The sequence below is a fragment of the Pipistrellus hanaki genome (genome assembly GCF_964339955.1).
Source record: "Pipistrellus hanaki genome assembly, chromosome: 2".
NCBI lineage: Eukaryota > Metazoa > Chordata > Mammalia > Chiroptera > Vespertilionidae > Pipistrellus > Pipistrellus hanaki.
Window position 1 is genome coordinate 195,571,042 of NC_140504.1, and position 20,939 is coordinate 195,591,980.

At 48.6% G+C, this 20,939-nt stretch overlaps 1 protein-coding gene across 10 annotated transcripts in view; it reads right to left on the bottom strand.

Annotated features, from left to right (window-relative positions):
* Positions 1–5,381: 5,381 nt before the first annotated feature.
* The window catches only part of KIF1B (kinesin family member 1B), a 124,467-nt gene continuing 108,909 nt past the window's right edge, over positions 5,382–20,939 (bottom strand). For all 10 annotated transcript variants that reach the window (XM_084875276.1, XM_084875284.1, XM_084875280.1 and 7 more), the window contains 11 exons: positions 18,452–18,566; positions 17,459–17,592; positions 16,760–16,821; positions 14,867–15,012; positions 14,455–14,694; positions 13,575–13,646; positions 12,340–12,461; positions 10,810–10,959; positions 10,301–10,493; positions 10,002–10,120; positions 5,382–9,472 (listed from right to left, as the gene is read on the bottom strand). In XM_084875276.1, coding sequence (XP_084731402.1) covers positions 9,430–9,472; positions 10,002–10,120; positions 10,301–10,493; positions 10,810–10,959; positions 12,340–12,461; positions 13,575–13,646; positions 14,455–14,694; positions 14,867–15,012; positions 16,760–16,821; positions 17,459–17,592; positions 18,452–18,566 — 1,396 coding nt within the window. In that variant the 3' untranslated portion in view covers positions 5,382–9,429. The remainder of the gene's footprint in view (positions 9,473–10,001; positions 10,121–10,300; positions 10,494–10,809; positions 10,960–12,339; positions 12,462–13,574; positions 13,647–14,454; positions 14,695–14,866; positions 15,013–16,759; positions 16,822–17,458; positions 17,593–18,451; positions 18,567–20,939) is intronic.

Consider the following 20,939-nt stretch of genomic DNA (forward strand, 5'->3'; position numbering starts at 1 on the left):
GTCCTGCAACCCATTTAGAAATTTTTAGCCATTAATTCTTCAAATAATTTTTCTGGCCTTTCTCTCCTCTTGAATGCCCACTTCACATGTTGGCACTCAGTTCAGACACTCTATTGTCATGTGTGTTTTTAGCTTGGCTTCCTGAGAGGTGCCTGGTGTCTCCTTAACTTAGCTGCCTCCGCCTGAGTCTGTGTGCGCTGGGAGCCGCACTCTCAGCTCCCCCACGTGTCTGGTTCCCTGGCTGTCTTCCGGCTGCGCTTTCTGGACCCCCCCCCCCACCCCCGGCACCCGTAGTTTCCCGTCGGCCAGGAGAGTCCTCTAGTCCTCCTGGGCTCTCTCGTTTCCAGTCTCCCTGTAAGATTTCTGCTGCTGAGACCTCAGGCGAGCAAGCTGGGGGGGGGGTTTCTTTTTTTTTTTTTTTCTTTTTCTTTTTTTAATATAGTTTTATTGATTTCAGAGAGAAAGAGAGAGATAGAAACATCAATGATGAGAATCATTGATCGGCTGCCTCCTGCACACCCCCTACTGGGAATCAAGCCCATAACCCAGGCCTGTGCCCTTGACTGGAATAGAACCCGGGACCCTTCAGTCTGCAGGCCAAAGCTCTATCCACTGAGCCACAGCGGCTAGGGCTACGCTTCTTTTTTGCAGTGAGCCTTTCCTATCCCCTTCCTACTGCCGTAGCCAGCACGCCCTCCCTGGCACCATCCTTTTGTCTGCAATGAGGCCGTCAGTGCACCTGGGAGTGAGTGGTCAGAGGCTGGGGCTTCTTGGAAGGCACTGACCAGGGGCCACCCGGACACAGATTCTGAGCTGGGGGCTGAGCTGGGGGTTGCCTCCTCTGGCACCGATTTCTCTTCCACAAGCCGATCCGGCACAGCCCAGTAGCCAGTGAGAGGCCCGGAAGCAGATGGAGCAGGAGAAAGTTCAGGAAGGACAGGTGGATGGAACCACCCAAGCCCTGCCATTCTCTAGGGATAAGCCTGCAGGCTCCGTGATGCAGGGATTCTGCCTCCCTCTGGTCCGTCCTGCCTCCTTCCTCCCATCAAAAAGAGCTACCGCCTGTAAACTTCAGATTGCTGTATCATCCTGAGGTGTCACTATTCACATGACCTAAGCTGACAAGGAAATGCAGCTCGGGCAAGTCGACACTCCCAGCCGGTGAGCGGCAGCACTGAACTTGAACCCAGGTCTGCCAGGGCCAGCCCAGCACCTCCCAATCGGGTCAGCAGGCCCCGATCACGCACACTCAGGCGTGTTCCCCGTGCGGCTGGGGCCGGCTTACGTTAGATGTTTAGTTGGCTTTAAGTGGAAAGCGAACTGGAATGAACTCCCAAAGACCAGCTTCGGAGAAGGAGCAGCCGTAGTGGAAATCTGACAGATTCAACCTGACACAATAGCTCCCTTCCAGAGCCCCGGGCCTCCCACGCCTCTCTACTCTGTGGCCAGGGCTTCCTCCCTCTGTGGGCTGGGTTACCAGGGAAGCCGACCAGCACATTTGTTGCAGAACGAGTTGATTGCTCTCGTCTGAGATTTGTCAAGGGAGAAGTTATGCTGAGTCAAGGTGACTAAACATCTGGACACACCCGAGTTCCTACTAATTGGCTTCTCTTAAGGCGGACGTGTACGTCTCTCATCAAACAGCCAAGGGTTTTTGTTCTCTTTTTGCTGATGTTACATGCCACACACAGTCTCTTCTTTCTTTGCTAACAGCCGGCAGCAAATACAGCTTCCCAGGGCTGCTGGGAAACTACAGCAGCCTGGCCTGGCTCAGGGGAGCAGGGCCGGGGCTCAGCAAGCCCCCGCCCCCGCCCCCGCCCAGAGATGGACGCCGGGAAGCCAAGGCAGCTGGAGGGAGAGCTGACCTTGCAGGCTGACCTTTAGTTTTTAGAAAATCCTCAAATGTTTGGCTGAGATGGATGCTTAAGAAGTCAACTCACAGGACTGTTCACAGTAACCACCTTTGGCCTCCCCTTCGCTCCCCAAGTCCCAACTCAAAGCAGAGGCAGGAATTCCACAGAAACAGCCCTCCTCTGCAAACATCCCAGGGCTGGAGCCTTTGTTTGACTTTCGTAAGAGGGTGTGGGACATACTAGTTGGGGCAGATTTGAAAATCCCGACTCTGCCACTCACTTGGTGTGTAAATCCTACGACTGAACTCCAATGCCTTGTTCCCATGCTAGGTAGAAAGAGCAACTTAGTAAAAACCCAGAGACCGTAGATTCCAAAGCCAGGTATGCATGTGTTGTGCTCAGGAAAGCTAACAAGTTCGGATTGTGCAGATACAAAGGGGTTCCTGAGGGAAAGTGGGGAAACTCTGCCCAAGCTGAAGTGGCATGGCCAGGAAGTCAGACGGGAAAGCAATGCACGGACTGGGCTCCGTTCCCTGCGACCTCCTGACATTCTACAGCACATGTGTCAAACACAAGGCCCGCGGGCCAAATCCAGCCCGCCAGGCCTTGCAATGTGGCCCGCACAGCGCTGTCATCACTGCACTCCACTGTCAGTTTATGACATTGTCAGTTTATGACTGTTCAGTAAAACATTTGGCCTGCGATTTAGGCTGGATTTTAGATTTTGGCCCCTTCTCTGATTGAGTTCGACACCCCTATTCTACAGCATCAGTTTTGGGACACGGTGACTCACACAGAATGACCCTAAGTGAGGGACCAAACCTTTGTGACCCTGGATGGGGTCTAGCTATAGAGGACAAACAGCTTCATTAGAAACTAATTCTGTTTAGGTGCTGGCCAGGTAGCTAGGTTGGTTGGAGCATCTTCCCAATATGCCAAGGTTGCAGGTTCGATCCCCAGTCAGGGTACTAGCGAATCAACTAATGAATGAATACGTAAGTGGAACAACAAATTGATGGCTCTCTTTCTCTCTCCTTTCCTCTCTCTCTAAAAATCAATTAAAAAGAAACAGAACCACCCTAACCGGTTTGGCTCAGTGAGTAGAGCATCGGCCTGCACAATGAAGGGTCCCAGGATCAATTCTGGTCAAGGGTATGTACCTCATCTATGCTTCTAACTCTATCCTTCTCCCTTCCTCTCTGTAAAAAAAAAAAAAAAAAAAAAAAAAAAATCAATAAAATATATTTTTTTTTTTTTAAAAAGAAGAAACAGAACTAATTCGGTTTAAATGAAAAGCCCTCTAGTTCTGAGGTCCAGTGTTTAGGAAATCCATTCATCCATACATATGAGCCAATTCTCCAATCACATTTTTTCCCTTTTATCCTCACCTGAGAATATTTTCCCATTGATTTTTAGAAAGAGTGGGAGAGAGAGGGAAATACAGAAATATCAACATGAAAGAAACACATCAACTGGTTGCTTCCTGCATGAGCCCAGACCAGGGCCTGGGCCAGGGAGGAGCCTGTAACCCAGGTATATGCCCTTGACCGGAATGGAACCCAGGACCCTTGGGTCTGCAGGCCAATGCTCTATCCAACTGGCTAGGACTCCACTCACATCATTAACAGTGAAAAAGGTGGTATTTTGATCTCCCACCTGCCTTATTTGTCTCTGAATTTGGGTAAAGTGGTATTCACTGGCTCCCTCCAACTTCCTAGACCTCCCAGTCCTCAAACCTGTGGTCAATGCTCTTATTTAAACTCTCGGTGCACTGGGCAGTACCACTTCCTCCAGCTCAAACACTTAACTGGTGCCCAAGTGTCACTCTCTCTTCACGGGCCACTCGTCTTCGCTGGACTGGCCTCTCCCCGACCCCTCCCAGTCGCAGTGCTCCCAGACACAACCCCTGGTCCTCACCCGCTACCCTCCCTCGCCGGGTCTACGCACCTGCTGCCTTCATGCTGACAACTCCCAATGTCTGCAGCCCCAACCTCTGCCCCCGAATCCTAGTATATCCATTTGCCTCTCTGACTACAATGTGGGTGGAGATGTTGATCTCAAAGGGAACCTGACCCAAGTCAATTCTTAATCCCGTCCCACCCCTTCGGTGTCCTCCCCGGCTTCTCCACCTCGGAGACACCACATGGTCCCTCTGCTCAGCACACTCCGAGTCACCTTTCTTTCTCTCCGGCTCACAGGCAGCCCTCCGTCCACTGTTCGCTCTGACATGAAATGCATCCTGACTCCGCCCACTCCTCCCTGCCTCTGCGGCCTGCTCCCACTGGGTCCATGCCGCATCCTCTCTGTGGAACGTCGCGGTAACCATGTCCTCCTTTGTTTCCCTTCTCCCACCTGTCCCCAGCCTCCTCCAGTCCCCCCCCCCCCCCCCCGGGCGGTTTTCCACTCTGCAGTCAGCATGGTCTTTCAGAAACATGCATGCAGTCATACACGGCACATGTAGGCCAATGACGGGCACATAGGACAGTGGTCGGCCACGCAGCCCGGGTGTGCAGGGGCCGCCCCATCGAGCTTGTGGAAGGCACACTACGACGTTCGCACGATGGAATCGCCTGATGTCGCATTTCTCAGACTGCATCCAGATTGTTAATCCACCCGAGACTGTAAGATCTCGTGGCTCCTTTTCTCAAAACCCTTCATTGGCTTCTTACTTCTCTATGGAAACGAGCTACCTGGGCCCTACGCCACCGGAGCCCTGGCCCTTCTGCCGCCAGGACTCCAGCGCCCTCCCCACGCTGGCCTCCTGGCCACCAGGAACCCGCAGGGCACTGCTGCCCACGGGCTGTTTCTCTGCTTGGAAGCATCTCCGCCGGGACTGTGCATGGCTTACCCGCTCCTTCCCCCTGGTCAGTGCGACGTCTTCTCCGGAGATAGGCCTTCCCTGACCACACCATCTGAAAGGACCTCCTCACACCCCCCCTTCGCTTACTCAGCTTTATTCTGCTGTGACATGTACCACCTGCCAACGTGTCGTGGACGGCCTCCCGCGGGCACAGGAGGGGGCACGTCTGCACCGGGCAGCACAGGAGGGGGCACGTCTGCACCGGTGGCTCGCGGACGTGTGCTGTGTGCGTTGTGGCTTTTGCCTGAATGCTGCTGCTCCTCCCTTCTCGTTTCTCCCCAAACTCCCAGGACAGCGGCCCCTGCTCATGCTCTGCCCACAAGAGGAAATTGTAAATAAACTAAGGTGACATGCTGAAGTTTTCAATCCCCTTCCTCCCCCAATACCACAGACGCTACAGAATCACTGGTAGTGTACAGAGAGGCTTCGGGCTGAGGGAGGGGGAGACACATTTACCTAAATCAGCCACCTCCGGACCCGGGAGTATTTTCAGAGAAACGGCACCTCACTGGCTTTCCTGGTCACAGAGGGCCGCTCTTCTGAATGACCAGAGAGGAGCACGAAGGTCAGAGCACCGTGACCTCTGTCCTAGGAGAGCAGTGTCTTCGGGAGCCAGAAGTCTCTGTAAACACCACCCAGAGCGTGAACAATGAACCACACGAGAGCCCTCTGGTGCACTGGGTGTATCTTTATTATGACCTCGTTCACTAAGAGTTCCGTGATGCAAGGTTACCATACACAGTTAGATAATGTCTGCATTGCACACCTACGGCTTATACAGCAAAAGAACCAGAATTAGTACAAATACAAGAACTATATTTACATTCTGTATACCCAAGCTCCAAACATCAGATAGTATTTACATAATAAAACATGAACATGAACATCGGAAATTAATAATGTACATACATTGTTGCTGATGTGCTCAACTCCTTCACTGGGGAGAGATCAGTTTGCAAAGTCCTGGTTCAGAAAGGCCACTTATGTTCATGGGTTTGTTTAATGCACAAGGAAGGTGACGTGAGGATTGAAATCTCAATGGACAAACACTTTGGAGCCACGAAGTCTAAGACGGTGCCTTCCGCGTGAGAAGGCCGATGGAGCCCTCAGGCCAACGGATGCCAAACACGCAGCGTGACACAACTCGGAGACATGAAAGGACACACGACAGCCAGGTTCGGCGAGACCAACCTCAGCTCGGACTTCCATCTGAGCACAGCGATCTGGCTGTGGGTTTTTAACATGAAATTTGTACCAACTCTAATTGCTTCCTTTAAGTGATTTAGCAGCTTTCCCAAGATTTTATGGGGCTCGAATACGAATTTCATAAATGGCCTTTTGAACAACAAAAGCAGATCCTCTCTCAGATAACTCAGTGCATTCCTATCGCACGCAGTAAGGGTTTGGCCATGCACGTGGCCGAGTCATCCAGGGTGGGCGCTGCGGTCCACGCGTCAGAGTCCCGCTTCGAGTACAGTCAGCACAGCTTCTGAGAGCAGCAGCAGGATTAGAACTCTCTTTAAGGAGCAGGTCAACAGTCACATTTAAAAAAGGACCCAAAGGAAAGATGAAGGACCCCAGTCAAACGAACCAACAACAAGCCCTGACACTGCCCAGGGGAACCGAGGGGCGTGCGGCACCGGGGATGCCGGCGCGGCAGGTGCCACACGCGAGGTCAGCCTTTCTTTTCCAGTCCAATGTGCATTAATTACACTGTATAAATATACAAATACCTTACAGAATTTAATTTAATTAAATAATTAGAGAACAAGCAGCAGGCAACAAAGTCTTTGCTTTGATATATGTGCCAGGAGAAGTCATTTTACTTTTAGATCCCAAAAGGCCTTTCGCAATGATTTAATTTATTTTTTCCTCTTAAAAGAGCTGGAAAATATCCAGCAAAACTACGAGTGTCTGTGTAAGTTCTGCAGAGCTGAAGGGAAAGAGAGACATAAAACGGGGGTTTCCTGGTTGGGAAGGGCATTGGTTAACGGTGTGCAGGAATTTGGGACCCGCCCAGCTGCCAGAGCCAGCCCTGCCGGTGCGGTGCGCTGGCCGTGTGTGTGCAGGGGCTGGCTGGCCCCGCACAGCCGGTCTGAGAGCTGGCTGACCCCCAGGCCGGCACAGGAGGCAGCATGAGCACTGGCTTGGTGAGCACTGGCTTGGTGCGGGCTGTGAGGCCGGATTTTGCTTTGGCAGGAGAGAGGATTGGGAATGAGGGGACCAGAGGGTTACTTTTAACTAGCATTCATGCTTCCTTCATTTGTGTAAGAGTTTTCTTTCTTGCCTTTTTTTTTTTTTTTTTTTTTTTTTTGCTTGTTTAAAGGAGTGATTTGGAAAAAAGGAAATTAAAAACCCTCAAAAGGTTGTTTCCTTAAAAGGTCAAGTTCATTCCTCAATTTTCCTGGCCCCATGCTTCAGCTAAGGCCTCAAAAGAGGTCCTGTCTGAAAGCCTCTCTCAGGACTTCAAAGTGGGGATGAACCTTCTGGAAAGGGAACATCAACCCTGAAACGTCCAACTCGTTTAAAGATGGGCCCCAGAGAAAGGGGGGGTACCGAAAGGGGCTGCTGTAACCGTCAGCCGCGCCAGGGCCCCTCGGACGGACGGGAGCACACGGATCCCGCGCCCTCAGGTGGGCCCGTGAGGAACAATCGGTGCCGCCTGTTCTGAGACTGACACTCCAAGGCAGAGACTTTCCCACCAGCTGTGTTTGTTAGAAGGAGGAACCCGTCATTTCAGTGTCTCACACGATTCCTCTCCCTCAGCCTTCCCCACCTGCTGCCACAAGGACGTGGACCTTCCATCAAACTTCCTCACGGCAGCAGCATCCATGATTTGATTCTAAAAGTAACCTTCCAATGTCACTTCCCTGAAAATGTATTTAATTCCGGCCCAGGAAGCTGCCGCTAAGCACGGACAGATCCTAGGTTGGGGTATACGCCAGAAGGGCATGTTGTGTCCATTAGATAATGCAGAAACCTCTAACTACATTAAAAATGTCGCTTAGAAAAACTAGTAACATTAGTGTTAGTGACCTATGTTTTAAGGAGAAGAAAGTTTAAAAAATCGAGATTTTTATTGACCACTTTTCAGGTGAGGTCACAGCCTGCGGTTCTGTCCTTTCTCTTACTACCTCTCCCTGCCTCACCCCCGTCCCTGTTCTGAGATGAGCCCAAGCGGGGAGGGTGGAAGCAGGGGCTGAGCCTGCCAGCAGAGTGCGTGACCTCTGCCCTTGGCCACTGAGGCAAAGCCGCCCAGTTCCCAGCACTGAGAGTGAGCAACCCCAGGCTGAGACCCGACATCTCCACAAAGCGGGAACCGGCAGAGACTGTCCTGAGTGCCCACGGGGTGGTCAAGCAGAGAGGTCTGAGCAAGGGAGTGAAGGATGGGATAAACAACCCAAGCCTACCAATGGCGAAGCTGCTCAAGGAAGCGGACCTTTCTCCCTCCAGGCCACTCTGAAACCCTGCAGGCCGCTGAGAAGAGCTGGCCCGGTCCTGTCAGGGCCTAGCAGCTTCCTCCTTCCTCCTCTGGCACCGCCTCCACGCCCGAAGGCGAAGCAAGGCGAGGCTTGGGGTCACCCTGGGGTCTGGCTCAGGCGGGTCTTTCCTGCCCCCAGATGTCTTTTCGCTTTGTTCTTAGCGGTGGAGCGGCTGGATTTGATCCTGGGGTCCAGCACGCAGTCTGCCAGGCCGGCTTATTTATGAGGATAGGGCAGGCATCACTGACAGTCTTTCCAGTCTGACAGGTTACTGAAAACAACCACTGGTTCAGAGGAGACTGCCAGGTTCATACGTGAAAGCTACATTTCTTTGATCAACGGGAGCGACAATCACAAGGTGATTACTCAGCATTAAAGACCATCAGGTTCCTCATGAGAAAGCGAAGCACTCCCCCTGGTGGGACATCTGTGTATGACATCACATTCCAAACCAAGAACAGAACAGAGAGGAGGCTCCCTCCCAGACCAGAAGCAAGTTCACAGGAACCCTACTGACCGTCCCATCCACCCATGGCCCACCCCCACTCTACGCTCTTCCCTTCTGACAAGTCAGCAGCAGCCACTGCCTCGGGGGTTAGAAGCCCTCTCCTCTCTTCCACTAACTGAAAACTGCATACCCATGTTCTAAGCAAGCCCGGCTTCAGAGAACACACCTGCCCCATTGCTGAGCCCACCACAGCCTTCTCCCTGAATGGAAACGCAGGGATCAGTGAGGGAAAAAGGTAAGCTTTTCCCTCTCAGCTTCCCAAAAGGCCAATGTCTCCTCTCTTTGTCTCTAAGCCACCGAAGAAAAATTAAAGTGAGAGCACAGAGGAAAAAAAAATGTAGTATGTTGTCTTGAAAAAAGACAGATATCCAAAGACAGCAGGACAGACATCAGGTGGTCACAGAGGGAGCTCTCATACAAAAGGAAGCCGAGATATACCAAAATAATCTGAGAGTCACTGGATTTCCCGCTCTGTGTTTTTGTTTGTTTTGTTGTATGTGTTTTTCCCCGTTTGTTAGGCCACATGCTACTAACAAGATTCTCAGCACAGGAAAAAAGAAGAAGGGTACAGAGCAATGGAGATGGGGAACAGGAGCTAGAGAAGTGCTGGACGAGAGGGAAAGTAGTTAAGCCACAGGATTACATACAAGAGCAACCGTCAAGAATCACAAAGAGAAACAGAGGTAACTTCTTCCTTTATCTCTGGGAAGGCGGAGGGCGCAGCGCTCAGTACTTCGGCTGGCTCGAGCCTCTGCGGGAGAGTTTTGACCTGTGGGTGACATTCAGAGAGAGGCCTGTTAGGGAACTGGATCAGGCCTTTCTCCTCACAGGCCTCTTCTCCCACGGGCCCCTCCTTGGACTTCTTCCCAAACTGCTGCAGACCCAGGTCGCAGGCTCTCTGAGCAAACAGGCTGGGCTGTGGGCTTCCCGCTAGGGGCCCCTGCAACATGGCCTCTCATGGGCTGGGAGGCGGGTCACAGTGCTGCATAATGACTGGCAGACTGCTAAGGGCCTCCCAATCTTCCCTTTGCTCAGCCCCGCAGACCTGGCTGCAGAGCCCTTGAGAAAAAAAAGTCAAAGCAGATCGGTTAAATGCAAACGTGACCAGCGCCTCCTTAGCTTCTCGGGACACCAGGGGATCGCTTCTGAGAAGCTGAGGCCTTGTCAGCACCCACTACCGCACTTACACCCCTGCCCTTCCCTATTTTAAATCTGTCTGCAACAAGCCTTCCTTCCCTATTCATGCTGATGTTCCGGGGACCAAAAGCCAAGGAAGGGGACGCAGGACAGCTTCTCACCGTATTGTGCCAGCAAGGAGAGGATTGAAGGCATATAACCAGTCGCTCATGTCCTTGTCGTTGAGGGCCTGCAAAAGGACCCCACGGTGCTTCGTGCACACAGCGAAGATGTTAGGGCTCTGAAAGAGATGCAGGCCGGTGAGAAAGTTACGTGGGCTGAGCAATGGGACACCGGCCATGTTCACAGGGCATACGGCACGTGGCACTGGCACTCCAGGAGCCAGATATGTCACACACAGAACCCAGACCTCAGGGGGAAGGCATGCTTGGCGATGAGAAGCCGAGAGAGGGGGACTGACCTTCACCATGGCCTGCTGGTCCTCGCTGTATTCCACCTGCGCTGTGGACAGGTTAATGATGCCACGTTCCACCGGGTCCTTGTCACTGTTATAGATGAAGACGTAAGGGCGACGGACCACAACAAAATGCTTAGCCCAGTTGCTGGAAAATGGCTCCTTGAAATGCAGGTATCCTTTCTTGGAAACCACTGAGCTGAAAAGGACAATAAAGATAGGCTTGTTTCTCACAAAAAAAGAAAGTGATTATGAGCTGAAGACCATCAACATATGTCTCACCTAGGCCAAGTCCCGCGTGTGAACAAAGCAGGACACTGGTCTATTTGGCCTAGGATCTTATCTGCCAAAGCAATAAGCAAGAGGAGCCAGCACCACAGCATGCTGAGCAGGTGGTGCGCGATGGCACAGCTGGGCGGAAACCCAGCCGGAGCTTCCACCGGACCCACGTGCATCACACTGCAACAGAGGCCTCACCTGCTTTAATACCCAGCATCTCTGGGCAGAGTACTCACCCTGGTCTAATTTCTTCAATATCTGGAACAAGGTTGAGAAATTCATTTTTCCCTGCTCGGGCCAAATACGGTGTTTCCACAGTTGGGACAATCTGAAACTGCTCAAATTCTGGGCAGGGACTAGAGGCCCGGGAATTGGCTTCTGGGGTCCTTTAAAAGAGAGGTTAGAGGTCAGGGATAACAAGAGCTTCAATGAGGAATGCGGACGTGTACAACCATCCCACCAGCAGGAACGAGGCCTCTCCGCCCAGCAGGGCCCTACAGACATCAGGCTCAGAGAGCTGCCTGGGCGAACAGGCTGGCCCGAACGGTCACCCCACAGGCCGCTGGCTCCTCCTCCAGAGGCTGAGGAGGCTGCTCACCGATGAGCACATGTCACTCAGACCACTTCCTATCCTGAGGCCCTGATCAGAAGTGTCTGGAACATGACTCTATCCCTCTGTTTCAATTTAGTCCCAAGGTCACCTAGCACAGCAGCTCTCACAGTGAGGACCCCTGACCAGCAGCGTCGGCTGTTCCTGGAAACCCGTTAGAAATTCAAATTCTCAGGCTCCAGCCCAGACCTAGAGGACCAGGAACTCCCTCTGGGTGGGGTTCAGCCACGTGGGCTCTAACAAGCCTCCCTGGACGCACTGACGTCTGAGAACCACAGCCTGGGGGCCGAGAGAAAGCAGATCAATGGGGGAGGGGTGTCTCTGAATGCCCATGAGGTGCCCAGCTGCAGCCGCCCCGGACCAGTCCAGGATGTCCAGGAGAAATCACTCCTCTGCTCTGCAGGGTGAGTCCTCTTCGGACAGCAGCCTAGCCTAATTAACTGTACTTCATCGATTATAAAAAGCCCATTTGCAAATGCCTTCCCATCCCTCAAATTGGATGCGTCTTACACTCCATAGTAGTGTGTCACATTTTAGTTGGCAGTGCTTTGTCTTTCTTAGTGGCACATTAAATAATGTCTGACAGTCAATGCAGCCTAGAATTAATTAGACTGCTCTTTGTTATTTCCTCCAGCCACATTCAATTATGCGAGTGCTGGTACAGTCAGACAGACAGCTGGCTGATAATGAGGTGGGCTCTGACAGGGGAGCAGAATGAATGGAGACAGGGCAAAGGAGTTTGAGGTGCCCTGTACTGATGAGTTCACATTAAAGTTGTCTCCATCAGTCTTACCTATTCATTTTTTTTTTGTATCATTAAAATATTTTCCTCCAAATTCATTTTAAAATATTTTCCCCAAGATGGGGCTTCCTATGTCGGATATGACAGAGGAGAGAAGCAGGGTGGGAGCGGAAGGACAAGTGAGCGGAATGGGACTAAGAGGAGCCAATGACTTGGTGCAGGAAGTTAGGGAGACGTGATATTGAGAGATGTCGGTAGCATCTTTCCAGACTTGTGACATCTAGAGAAGGCTCCCCATATTTCCGGGTGCTGCCTGGGGGTGGCTGCCCTCAGCGGAGAACCGCTGAGCTACAGGAAGACCGGCACTTCCCCCGGTTCTTAGATTAGCTTCTCTCGGAAAAACCTGGCACCTACTTCTGATCCAGAGAGCTGCTCCTAGAGTCTACCAGAGAGGGGCAGGTGGAGGAGGGAGTGAGGGTCGAGCTGCTGAAACTGGACACAGAGGGATCCCGTCCAATCGGAGAGATGTCCGACAGCTGGAAGAAACAGAACAGAGCGGGTGAGATTCAGATGGAAGAAACTGCCTCTGCATTGAGCAGCTTTGACAACCAGTGACCTCGCTTTAAAAAATATCCTGCTTCAGGCCATTAAAGAAAACAAGCCTTACAAATACCTATTTTATGGCCCTAGTGTCCTGGTAGGTATCATGACATTTACAAGAGGCAAGGCTGGCTTTTTCTATTGCCACTGCCCTCCTGCATTCATGAAATGAGCCAAGCACCTAGCACAGCAGACAAAATTCTAAGAATATGGCAGAGGACCTGTCCTACTGGAACTTATACTCTAAGCGAAGAAGGTGGACAATAAACCAGTCAACATACACATCAGGCTCCGGCTGGTTGGAGCGTCACACATACACCAAAGGGTGAGGGTTCAATTCCCAGGCAGGGAACATACCTAGGTTTCAGGTTCGATCCCAGGTCAGGGCATGTATGGGAAGCGACCAATCGATTTTTTAGTTTTCTCTCCCTTCCTCTCTCTCTCAAATCAGTAAGAACATAGTCTCGGGTGAGGATTAGAAGAAATGTCAGGGAGTGGTAAGAGCTATAGCAAAAAATGAGCCAGGGAAAGAGAAGTTTCAGGGAGTTGTTGGCTTTACAATGTATGGTTTACAATATTTCAACTAAAAAGGAAACATCTGTGAGCCAATCTTGGAAACATCTGGAAGAAGACTATTCTGGGCAAAGGAATGGCAAAGGTGCAAAGACCCCGCTTGGCAGAATAAGCCAAAAGGTCCTGACTAGAACCGAGCGAATGACCCAGAAGTTCTTTAAAGTGTCCACCTCACTCTGTGTGGAAGGCAACAAAATCTCATGTCACCAAGAACCTCAGGCCTTCTGTGCCTGTCACACATGACAAATCACCGCCTACAGAATATTCTCCAAGGTGTTCAGGGGAAAGCCAAAATAGTTCCCATGTGATAATCCCTCTAAGAGACACAGAGACATGCTTTCACCTTCAGAAGTCAGTACTGTGGGAAAATCAGAAACAAGAGCAGATATGTCATGCATCCTCAAATACTATGCTCTGCCCACGTCAAGCCACCTAAAAGCAGCATGAGCTGGGGACAGGAAATGGGAGCGGCTCACCTTACAGTCACTGATGCTGCCGTGCACCTGGCTGAACTCTCGGTTGAAAGTGTGGGTGAGAAGTTGCAGACACTAGGAAAAAGAAAGGGAGCATTAAATTTTTTTATTTTATTTTATTTTAATACATTTTTTATTGATTCTTTACAGAGAGGAAGGGAGAGAGATAGCTAGAAACGTCGATGAGAAAGAAACATTGACCAGTTGCGTCTTGTACATCCCCTACCGGGGATGTGCCCGCAACCAAGGTACATGCCCTTGACCGGAATCGAACCCGGGACCTTTCAGTCCGCAGACCGACGCTCTACCACTGAGCCAAACCGGTTTCGGCTAAATTTTTTTTTTTTTAAATAATTCTTTATTGTTGACTCCCTCCAGCTCACCCCCACCCCCTCCACCCCAGGCCTTCAGCACCTATTGTCTGTGTCCATGGGTAATGCATATGTGTGCATACAAGGTCTCTGGCTGATTACCTCCCACCTACCTACACTCTCCCATCTTCCCTGAGATTTTGCACTCTGTTCCATACTTTGATGCCTCTGGATCCACTCTGTACATCGCTTTATTTTGTTACTTAGATTCCACATGAGTGCGATCATGTGATACTGGTCTTTCTGACTGACTGACTTGCACCCTCCTAAGCCAGTTCATGATGCTCTCCAGTGGAGGCCTCACCTCTGGCTCCCACGGCACCTAGACATATACCTCTATTAAATGCTTGTCACCATGTGCATGGAAGCTAACTAAGGGTAGAACTGAGCCCTTTGTTTCTATTTCACAGTGTTGGTGCAGCCTGGAAACAGGCCCTCAAAGAAGGAAGATGGAACAGAAACTGACTGATTAGTCTCACGGCAAATGCCCAGCCGAGGGAAGGGAGTCACACCTTGGTGGCCAGCTCTTTCTCGCGGTCCACCAGGCTTTCAATGTCTGTGGAGTCGTAGCCACTGCTCTCGCTGGGCGTGATGGCACTTTCAAAGGTGGTGGTTGAGATCTGAGAGGAGATGCTGGTGGAGGTGCTGAGGGTGCCACTGCTCAGGCTGGGGGACAACGAGTCGCTCAGGGATTTGGGGGTGCTGTCACCAAGTTTCTCACGCAGAAGCAGGAAGTGGCGGGTTTTCTCCACCTAAGAAGAGCAAACACAAAGCTCATTATGGTTTTAGTAAGTACAGTATAATGCCTCATGGTGATGGAACCTGGAGAGCCAGGATCACACCGAGGTGGTGACGGAGTCTCCAGCCCGAGCTTTCATATGAGCACCTTCTCCTCCCCCCAACCCCCCCACCCCCACCCCATACCTCATGGATGAGCTCCAGCTTCTCCAGCTCCCACTGGTGCTCCAGGATGAGGCTGTCCCCACGGGGCCGCCAGCCAGCTAAGTTCTCCTCCCCCCGCACATAGGCCACTGACGTGTCCAAGACTTTTCTCCTCCTCCTCTGCATGCCTGAGGCAAGAGGAAATAACTCTTTTTGAGAAAAATCCCATTCCAACGTTACCTCAAAATGAATGGGTAATTCATATACATGATGAACTAAGAAAGACTTGGTCTGTAGATACATGGGATTTTGTTAATAATTCAATCCCTTTGAATTCAAAGAACTCTTTAAATTTCTTTTAAAAGTGAGATTTATATTATTTGATAATTATAAAGACTGCAATGCAACTTGAGAAAAAGGTATTATGTTAAGTGAAAATATAGAGGTGATTACATAGTCTGTACACGATGGTCCCCAAAATATTAAAATACACCCGTACATACATACACCAACATTCAGTAGTTCAGATGACAGATGGCTTTACCCCATCATCTCCCATTAATTTTGTAAAACGTTAAACTGTTTTTACATATAAAAGACATAAATTCATGTTAATTAGATAATCCTCAAGGAACTCTCTGGACACTATAATTAGCTGCTATTGGGACTTAGAATCATAATCAAAGTCTTCTTTTTTTAAATCTAAATCTTACCTGTGAGCCCTGACCTCTTCCACATATGTTCTCTAAAATGATTCAGACTCATATTAACCAAATGTTTTTTTTAAAAGTCCTGACTTTTATGCCCTGGTTGCAGGCTTGATCCCAGTAAGGGGGTAATGCAGGAAGCAGCTAATAGATGTTTTGCTCTCATATAGATGTTTCTCTTTCTCTCTAAAAATCAGTAAAAATATTTTTAAAAGAATGACTAATATTAAAAGCAAAGACGTTTTGTCCACGTTCCAGTTTACAAACATACAAATCCAAAGTGCTGCTTAAGACCACCGAGCTGAAGGATCAGAGCCCAATGAGACATCAAAAAGGACACAAACAAGTTCAACTAGATTCGTCTTCTTGAGCACAGGAAGTTCAAATTCTAGTTTGACAGCATCTGGGAAGCGATACTACCAAGTTAACCTTGGGGCTAAGCTGGATAGTGAAAGGGTTATGAAGTTTCCCATACCGAATTCATTCTAATACACTTGACTATTTTATTTTATTATTATTATTTAAAAAAAATATATTTTATTGATTTTTTTTTTTTTTTTTTACAGAGAGGAAGGGAGAGGGATAGAGCGCTAGAAACATCAATGAGAGAGAAACATCGATCAGCTGCCTCCTGGGGATGTGCCTGCAACCAAGGTACATGCCCTCGACCTGAATGGAACCTGGGACCCTTCAGTCCCAGGCCAATGAAAGCTCTATCCACTGAGCCAAACCGGTTAGGGCCACTTGACTATTTTATAATATTACATATCCCAGGAACATTTTGTTGGGTAAAGTTTTTGTTTGTTTGTTTTAAAATATATTTTATTGATTTTTCACAGAGAGGAAGGGAGAGGGATAGATAGCTAGAAACATCGATGAGAATCATCAACCAGCTGCCTCCTGCACACTCCCTACTGGGTATGTGCCTGCAACCAATGTACATGTCCTTGACCGGAATCGAACCTGGGACCTTTCAGTCCTCAGACCGAGGATCTATCCACTGAGCCAAACCGGCCTCAGCTCGGAAAAGTTTTTATAACTGTATTGCACGTCACAAAACAAAGTGATGTAACTGAGAAAAACATAGCACCAAAAACCTGGCTTGTAAAATATGCTTGGTTTCTAATAAAGTTTCTCTCTCTTCTACATGGGTAAGGCAGATTTTTTACATGATACACTCCAAACAGATGCAAAGACAACTATCACCTCCCCATCCATTAGCTCTTACCTGGACTACCTGTGTCTGCCATTTTGCATAAACTGAGTTCATAAATTCCAGTGACTCGATTGCTATTTAAATTAAAACAAACAATTACTTAATATCTTATATCACAGAAACAGGAGAATCTGAATTCTCTCTACTTAAAGCACTGTTTCCTCTGTAGGGACTGCAACCCACCCTCAGACATAAGTATCTTATTTCTTTTCCTATTCTGAACTTAATTTTTTCATACAAGGAATCTGTTTTCATTGCAATATTTTGAACATTTTTATTTTAATAGGATGAATAAAGTTGAATGATAAAGTTTACAATACGAATAAAAAATTAAAAATGTGTCTTTTCTTACTGCAAGAGAGAAAAGTTGGAGGAAGTCTGACTAGACTGACCATTAAATTCTGGGGAGTGTGACTAGGGAGTGGTACTGAACCTTCTATTGTATCTTATGCTAGGTGGTGATGCGTAAGATATATTTTTGTATATCTTAACTATGAACAAATCTTTAAAAGAGAAAAATTCCAATGGTACTCTGTTAGAATAATGTTGACACTTTATGCCAACATTCAAGTCACTGCATCCCAGGTGTCAGTACCATAATGGCTTCCAGGTTGTGAACTACCTTGAAACACCAAGCAAGGGCTGCCTAGAGCTCTGCTGGTTCTGTACTGGGCAAACCAACTGGAAGCTAAACTTGTCTCAAAAACTTACGAGTCTGGTGACTTCGAGTAGCCGCTGCCAAAGAGGCTGCGCAGAGAGCGTGGGGGTGAGATCTTGGCGTCCCGAGAGTAGAAGACCATGCACACGTCCTTGGTGATGACAGCGGGCTGGATGCAATGGTCCAGCTGAAAGCAGACGGGAGGGGCCCATTAGATACAGACGGAGCATCTGCGACAGAGTCTGTGCCCGCAGTTAGAAGGCTGGCCCCGGAGGTGGGGTTGGAGGATTCCAGCTCTACCAGCTATTTCAGCAGCAACCCAGCCCATAACGTGTGGTGGTGTCCCTTGCAGATGCATTTATTTTCAAAGTTTTATTCTGTAATAATGGCTAACATGTGTTGTTCTAAATCCTTTTATATAGCATCTTAACAACGTTCGGAGGTAAATGCTACAGTTCCAGCTTAAGAAAGGAGGAAGTCAAGGCACAGAGAGGTGAAGTCACTTGACCAGAGACATGCAGGCGGCAGGGGCAGCACAGGGATTTAACTCAGACAGGCTGCTTCCAGAGTCTGCTGTTAGCCACCACTCGGCTCTGTCCATGACTGTAAAAGCAGGAGGCGAAGTTTTCTTAAAATCATACATTCTTTGAAGAATGATGATGATGGTACTAATGCTGAAGCTATTAAGAAAAGTCATGTGACTTTTTGATTAAATAGAGATTAGGAACAGAAACTAATATAATCAGAACAGTTAGCAAAGCATAATCAAATAAATAACTTGTCCTGGCCGGTGTAACTGTTTGCAGAGCAGCGTCCTGTAAGATGTGTTCGATTCCCGGTCAGGACAAGTTTGGGAGGCAACCAATTGCGCGCGCTCTCTCTCTCAAATGAATGTTTTAAAAAGCTTATCTTTTAACAAAATAATTAACTTCGGATGTGGAGGGAGAAAGGACCTTAGTGGAATCTTTCCTCCTCATTTCCTCCACTAGCCCGTCCACTGTTCGGGGCTGCCTGTTCATAGAAACTCAAGATTCGGGTCTCCTCACCTCTAGGTAGGCCGACAAGGTCATGTAGATCTTTTCCCCGTAGGGTGTCACTCGGTTGAGGAGGAGGGAGTTGTGGAGGGAGCTGTCCCACACGGCCTCAAAACGGTAGAAGGTCCTACGGGCAGAAAGGCAAGAGAAAGTCATCTGACAGAAGCTGAAGTCACCTTAGCCCAAGGCCTGTCCCTACCATACATCACAGAACCCAGGCAAGCAGCTCTCAGGTCACTGGTGTCTAGCAACAGAGTGGGACCTTCACTCCGGGAGGAAAGGGCAGGACTCCTCCTTTGTCCCCGCCCACCATCAAGGGGCAGCTAGCTATACTATTTTTTTAATTTTTATTTTGATGAGCCTGTTTCTCCTCTGCCTAAAACAGAAACAGTGAGATCAGCCACAGGGACTAAGATGAAAGGATAAGTGAGTCTGGACAGAAAGTGAAAGAAAGAAAGAAAGACTAAGCATGATCCTCTGTTGATCGAGAAAAGGAAGCAAATGCTCGGTAATGTGTGGGCTGCAGTCAGCATGTCACAGCCCACTCCTGCTGGCCTCACAGATGCCACAAACGTATCTGGGAGAATCACTGGAGGAAACAGTATAGAAAGCCTAGCTTTGAATAAAAGAACAAGAGGTTCTTCTTAGCTGATGTGTCAGTAAAATGATTTTTAACACATGAGGTAGCCAACTACTGTGTGTCAGTTAAAAAAACACACAACTCACTTGAAAGTCAATCTTACATTTAATAACTAGAAGAGTGATTTAATGACTTTTTATTTTTTTTTAAAGAACATAGATTTGGCTCTTTATTTATTTATTTATTAATATATTTTATTGATTTTTTACACAGAGGAAGAGAGAGGGATAGAGAGTTAGAAACATCGATGAGAGAGAAACATCGATCAGCTGCCTCTTGCACACCCCCTACTGGGGATGTGCCCGCAACTAAGGTACATGCCCTTGATCGGAACCAAACCCGGGACCTTTCAGTCCGCAGGCTGACGCTCTATCCACTGAGCCAAACCGGTTTCGGCTGATTTAATGACTTTTTTAAAAAATTAAATTTATTGGGGTGACATTGGTCAGCATGAACACATAGGTTTCAGTTATAAGGTTTGTATATTGCACCATGTGGGAGGAGTAGGGGGTTCTAACATATGGTGACAGGAGATGTGACTTTGAATGGGTGCCATGATTTTTTATAAGTTATTCTAGTACCCTGTTTCCCCGAAAATAAGACAGTGTCTTATATTAATTTTTGCTCCCAAAGATGCGCTAGGTCTTATTTTCAGGGGATGTCTTATTTTTCCATGAAGAAGAATACGGTACACATTTATTGTTAAATGAAAATAAAGGAAATTTATTACCTGTATACGATACAGTAGTACGGTAGTTGTCAACATAAACCAGACAAACTGTGAATCCTACTGTATCAAGAATTTACTCATTTATTCAATGACAATCATGTCGTCATCTTCTGAAACATCATCATAACAATCCAATCCCTGAATTTCCTGGTGAATTTCTTGTGACTCCATTTCTTTCAGAATCAGTGGACCAAATCTCTCATGTTTAGCCTGGGGGGTGGGGGGGCTTATTTTCGGGGGAAAGCTTTATATTTCACTCAGAAGGAAACCTGTGAGTAGGTCTTTTTTTCGGAGGATGTCTTATTTTCAGGGAAACACGGTAGCTTTCTTTTTCCTAAGGGTGAAACACCACAGACCCTAACTGGCATTAACCCTCCATTCCAGCACGTCTCCTCTGAAGCACTAGACTGAGGAATGCAGTTACATAGCAGCTCCTAATGCTACGGCAGTCTCCCTTCTCAGACCCCATAACGAGTGTGCGGGAAGACACCTGTCTACCCAGCACAGTGGATTTCCCTTGCCATTAGCTCTCTGCATGTGCAATACACCTCACCCGACTCAACAGAAGTTTTTATTTTTAAAATTATATGTTCATTGATTTCAGAGAGGAAGGGAGAGGAAGAGAGAGATAGAAACATCAATGATGAGAATCATTATTCAGCTGCCTCCTGCATGATCCCCACTGGAGACTGAGCCCCAAACCTGGGCATATGCCCTTGACCAGAATCGAACCCAGGACCTTTCAGTCCGCAGGCCGATGCTCTATCCACCGAGCCAAAACAGCCAGGGCTCAACGAAAGTTTTTAGACACTTTGTTCCCTGTCCAATACATTCTTCCTGCCTCCTTCCCCAATGGTGACCTCACTGTTGGTGGTATTCTTCTCTCTAAATATGTTCCCATGCATCTTCCTTTAGAACCGACCACAGAGAAAACAAACACACTCTGACAGCACTCCCTAACCACCCATCTCCAAGTGCCTGTCTTTTCCATTTGTAGCTCCTAGATCCAAGTTTTCTTCTTTTCTTTTAAATATATTTTTTAATTGATTTTTTACAGAGAGGAAGGGCAAGCATAGACAGTTAGAAACATCGATGCGAGAGAATCATTGATCAGCTGCCTCTTGCACACC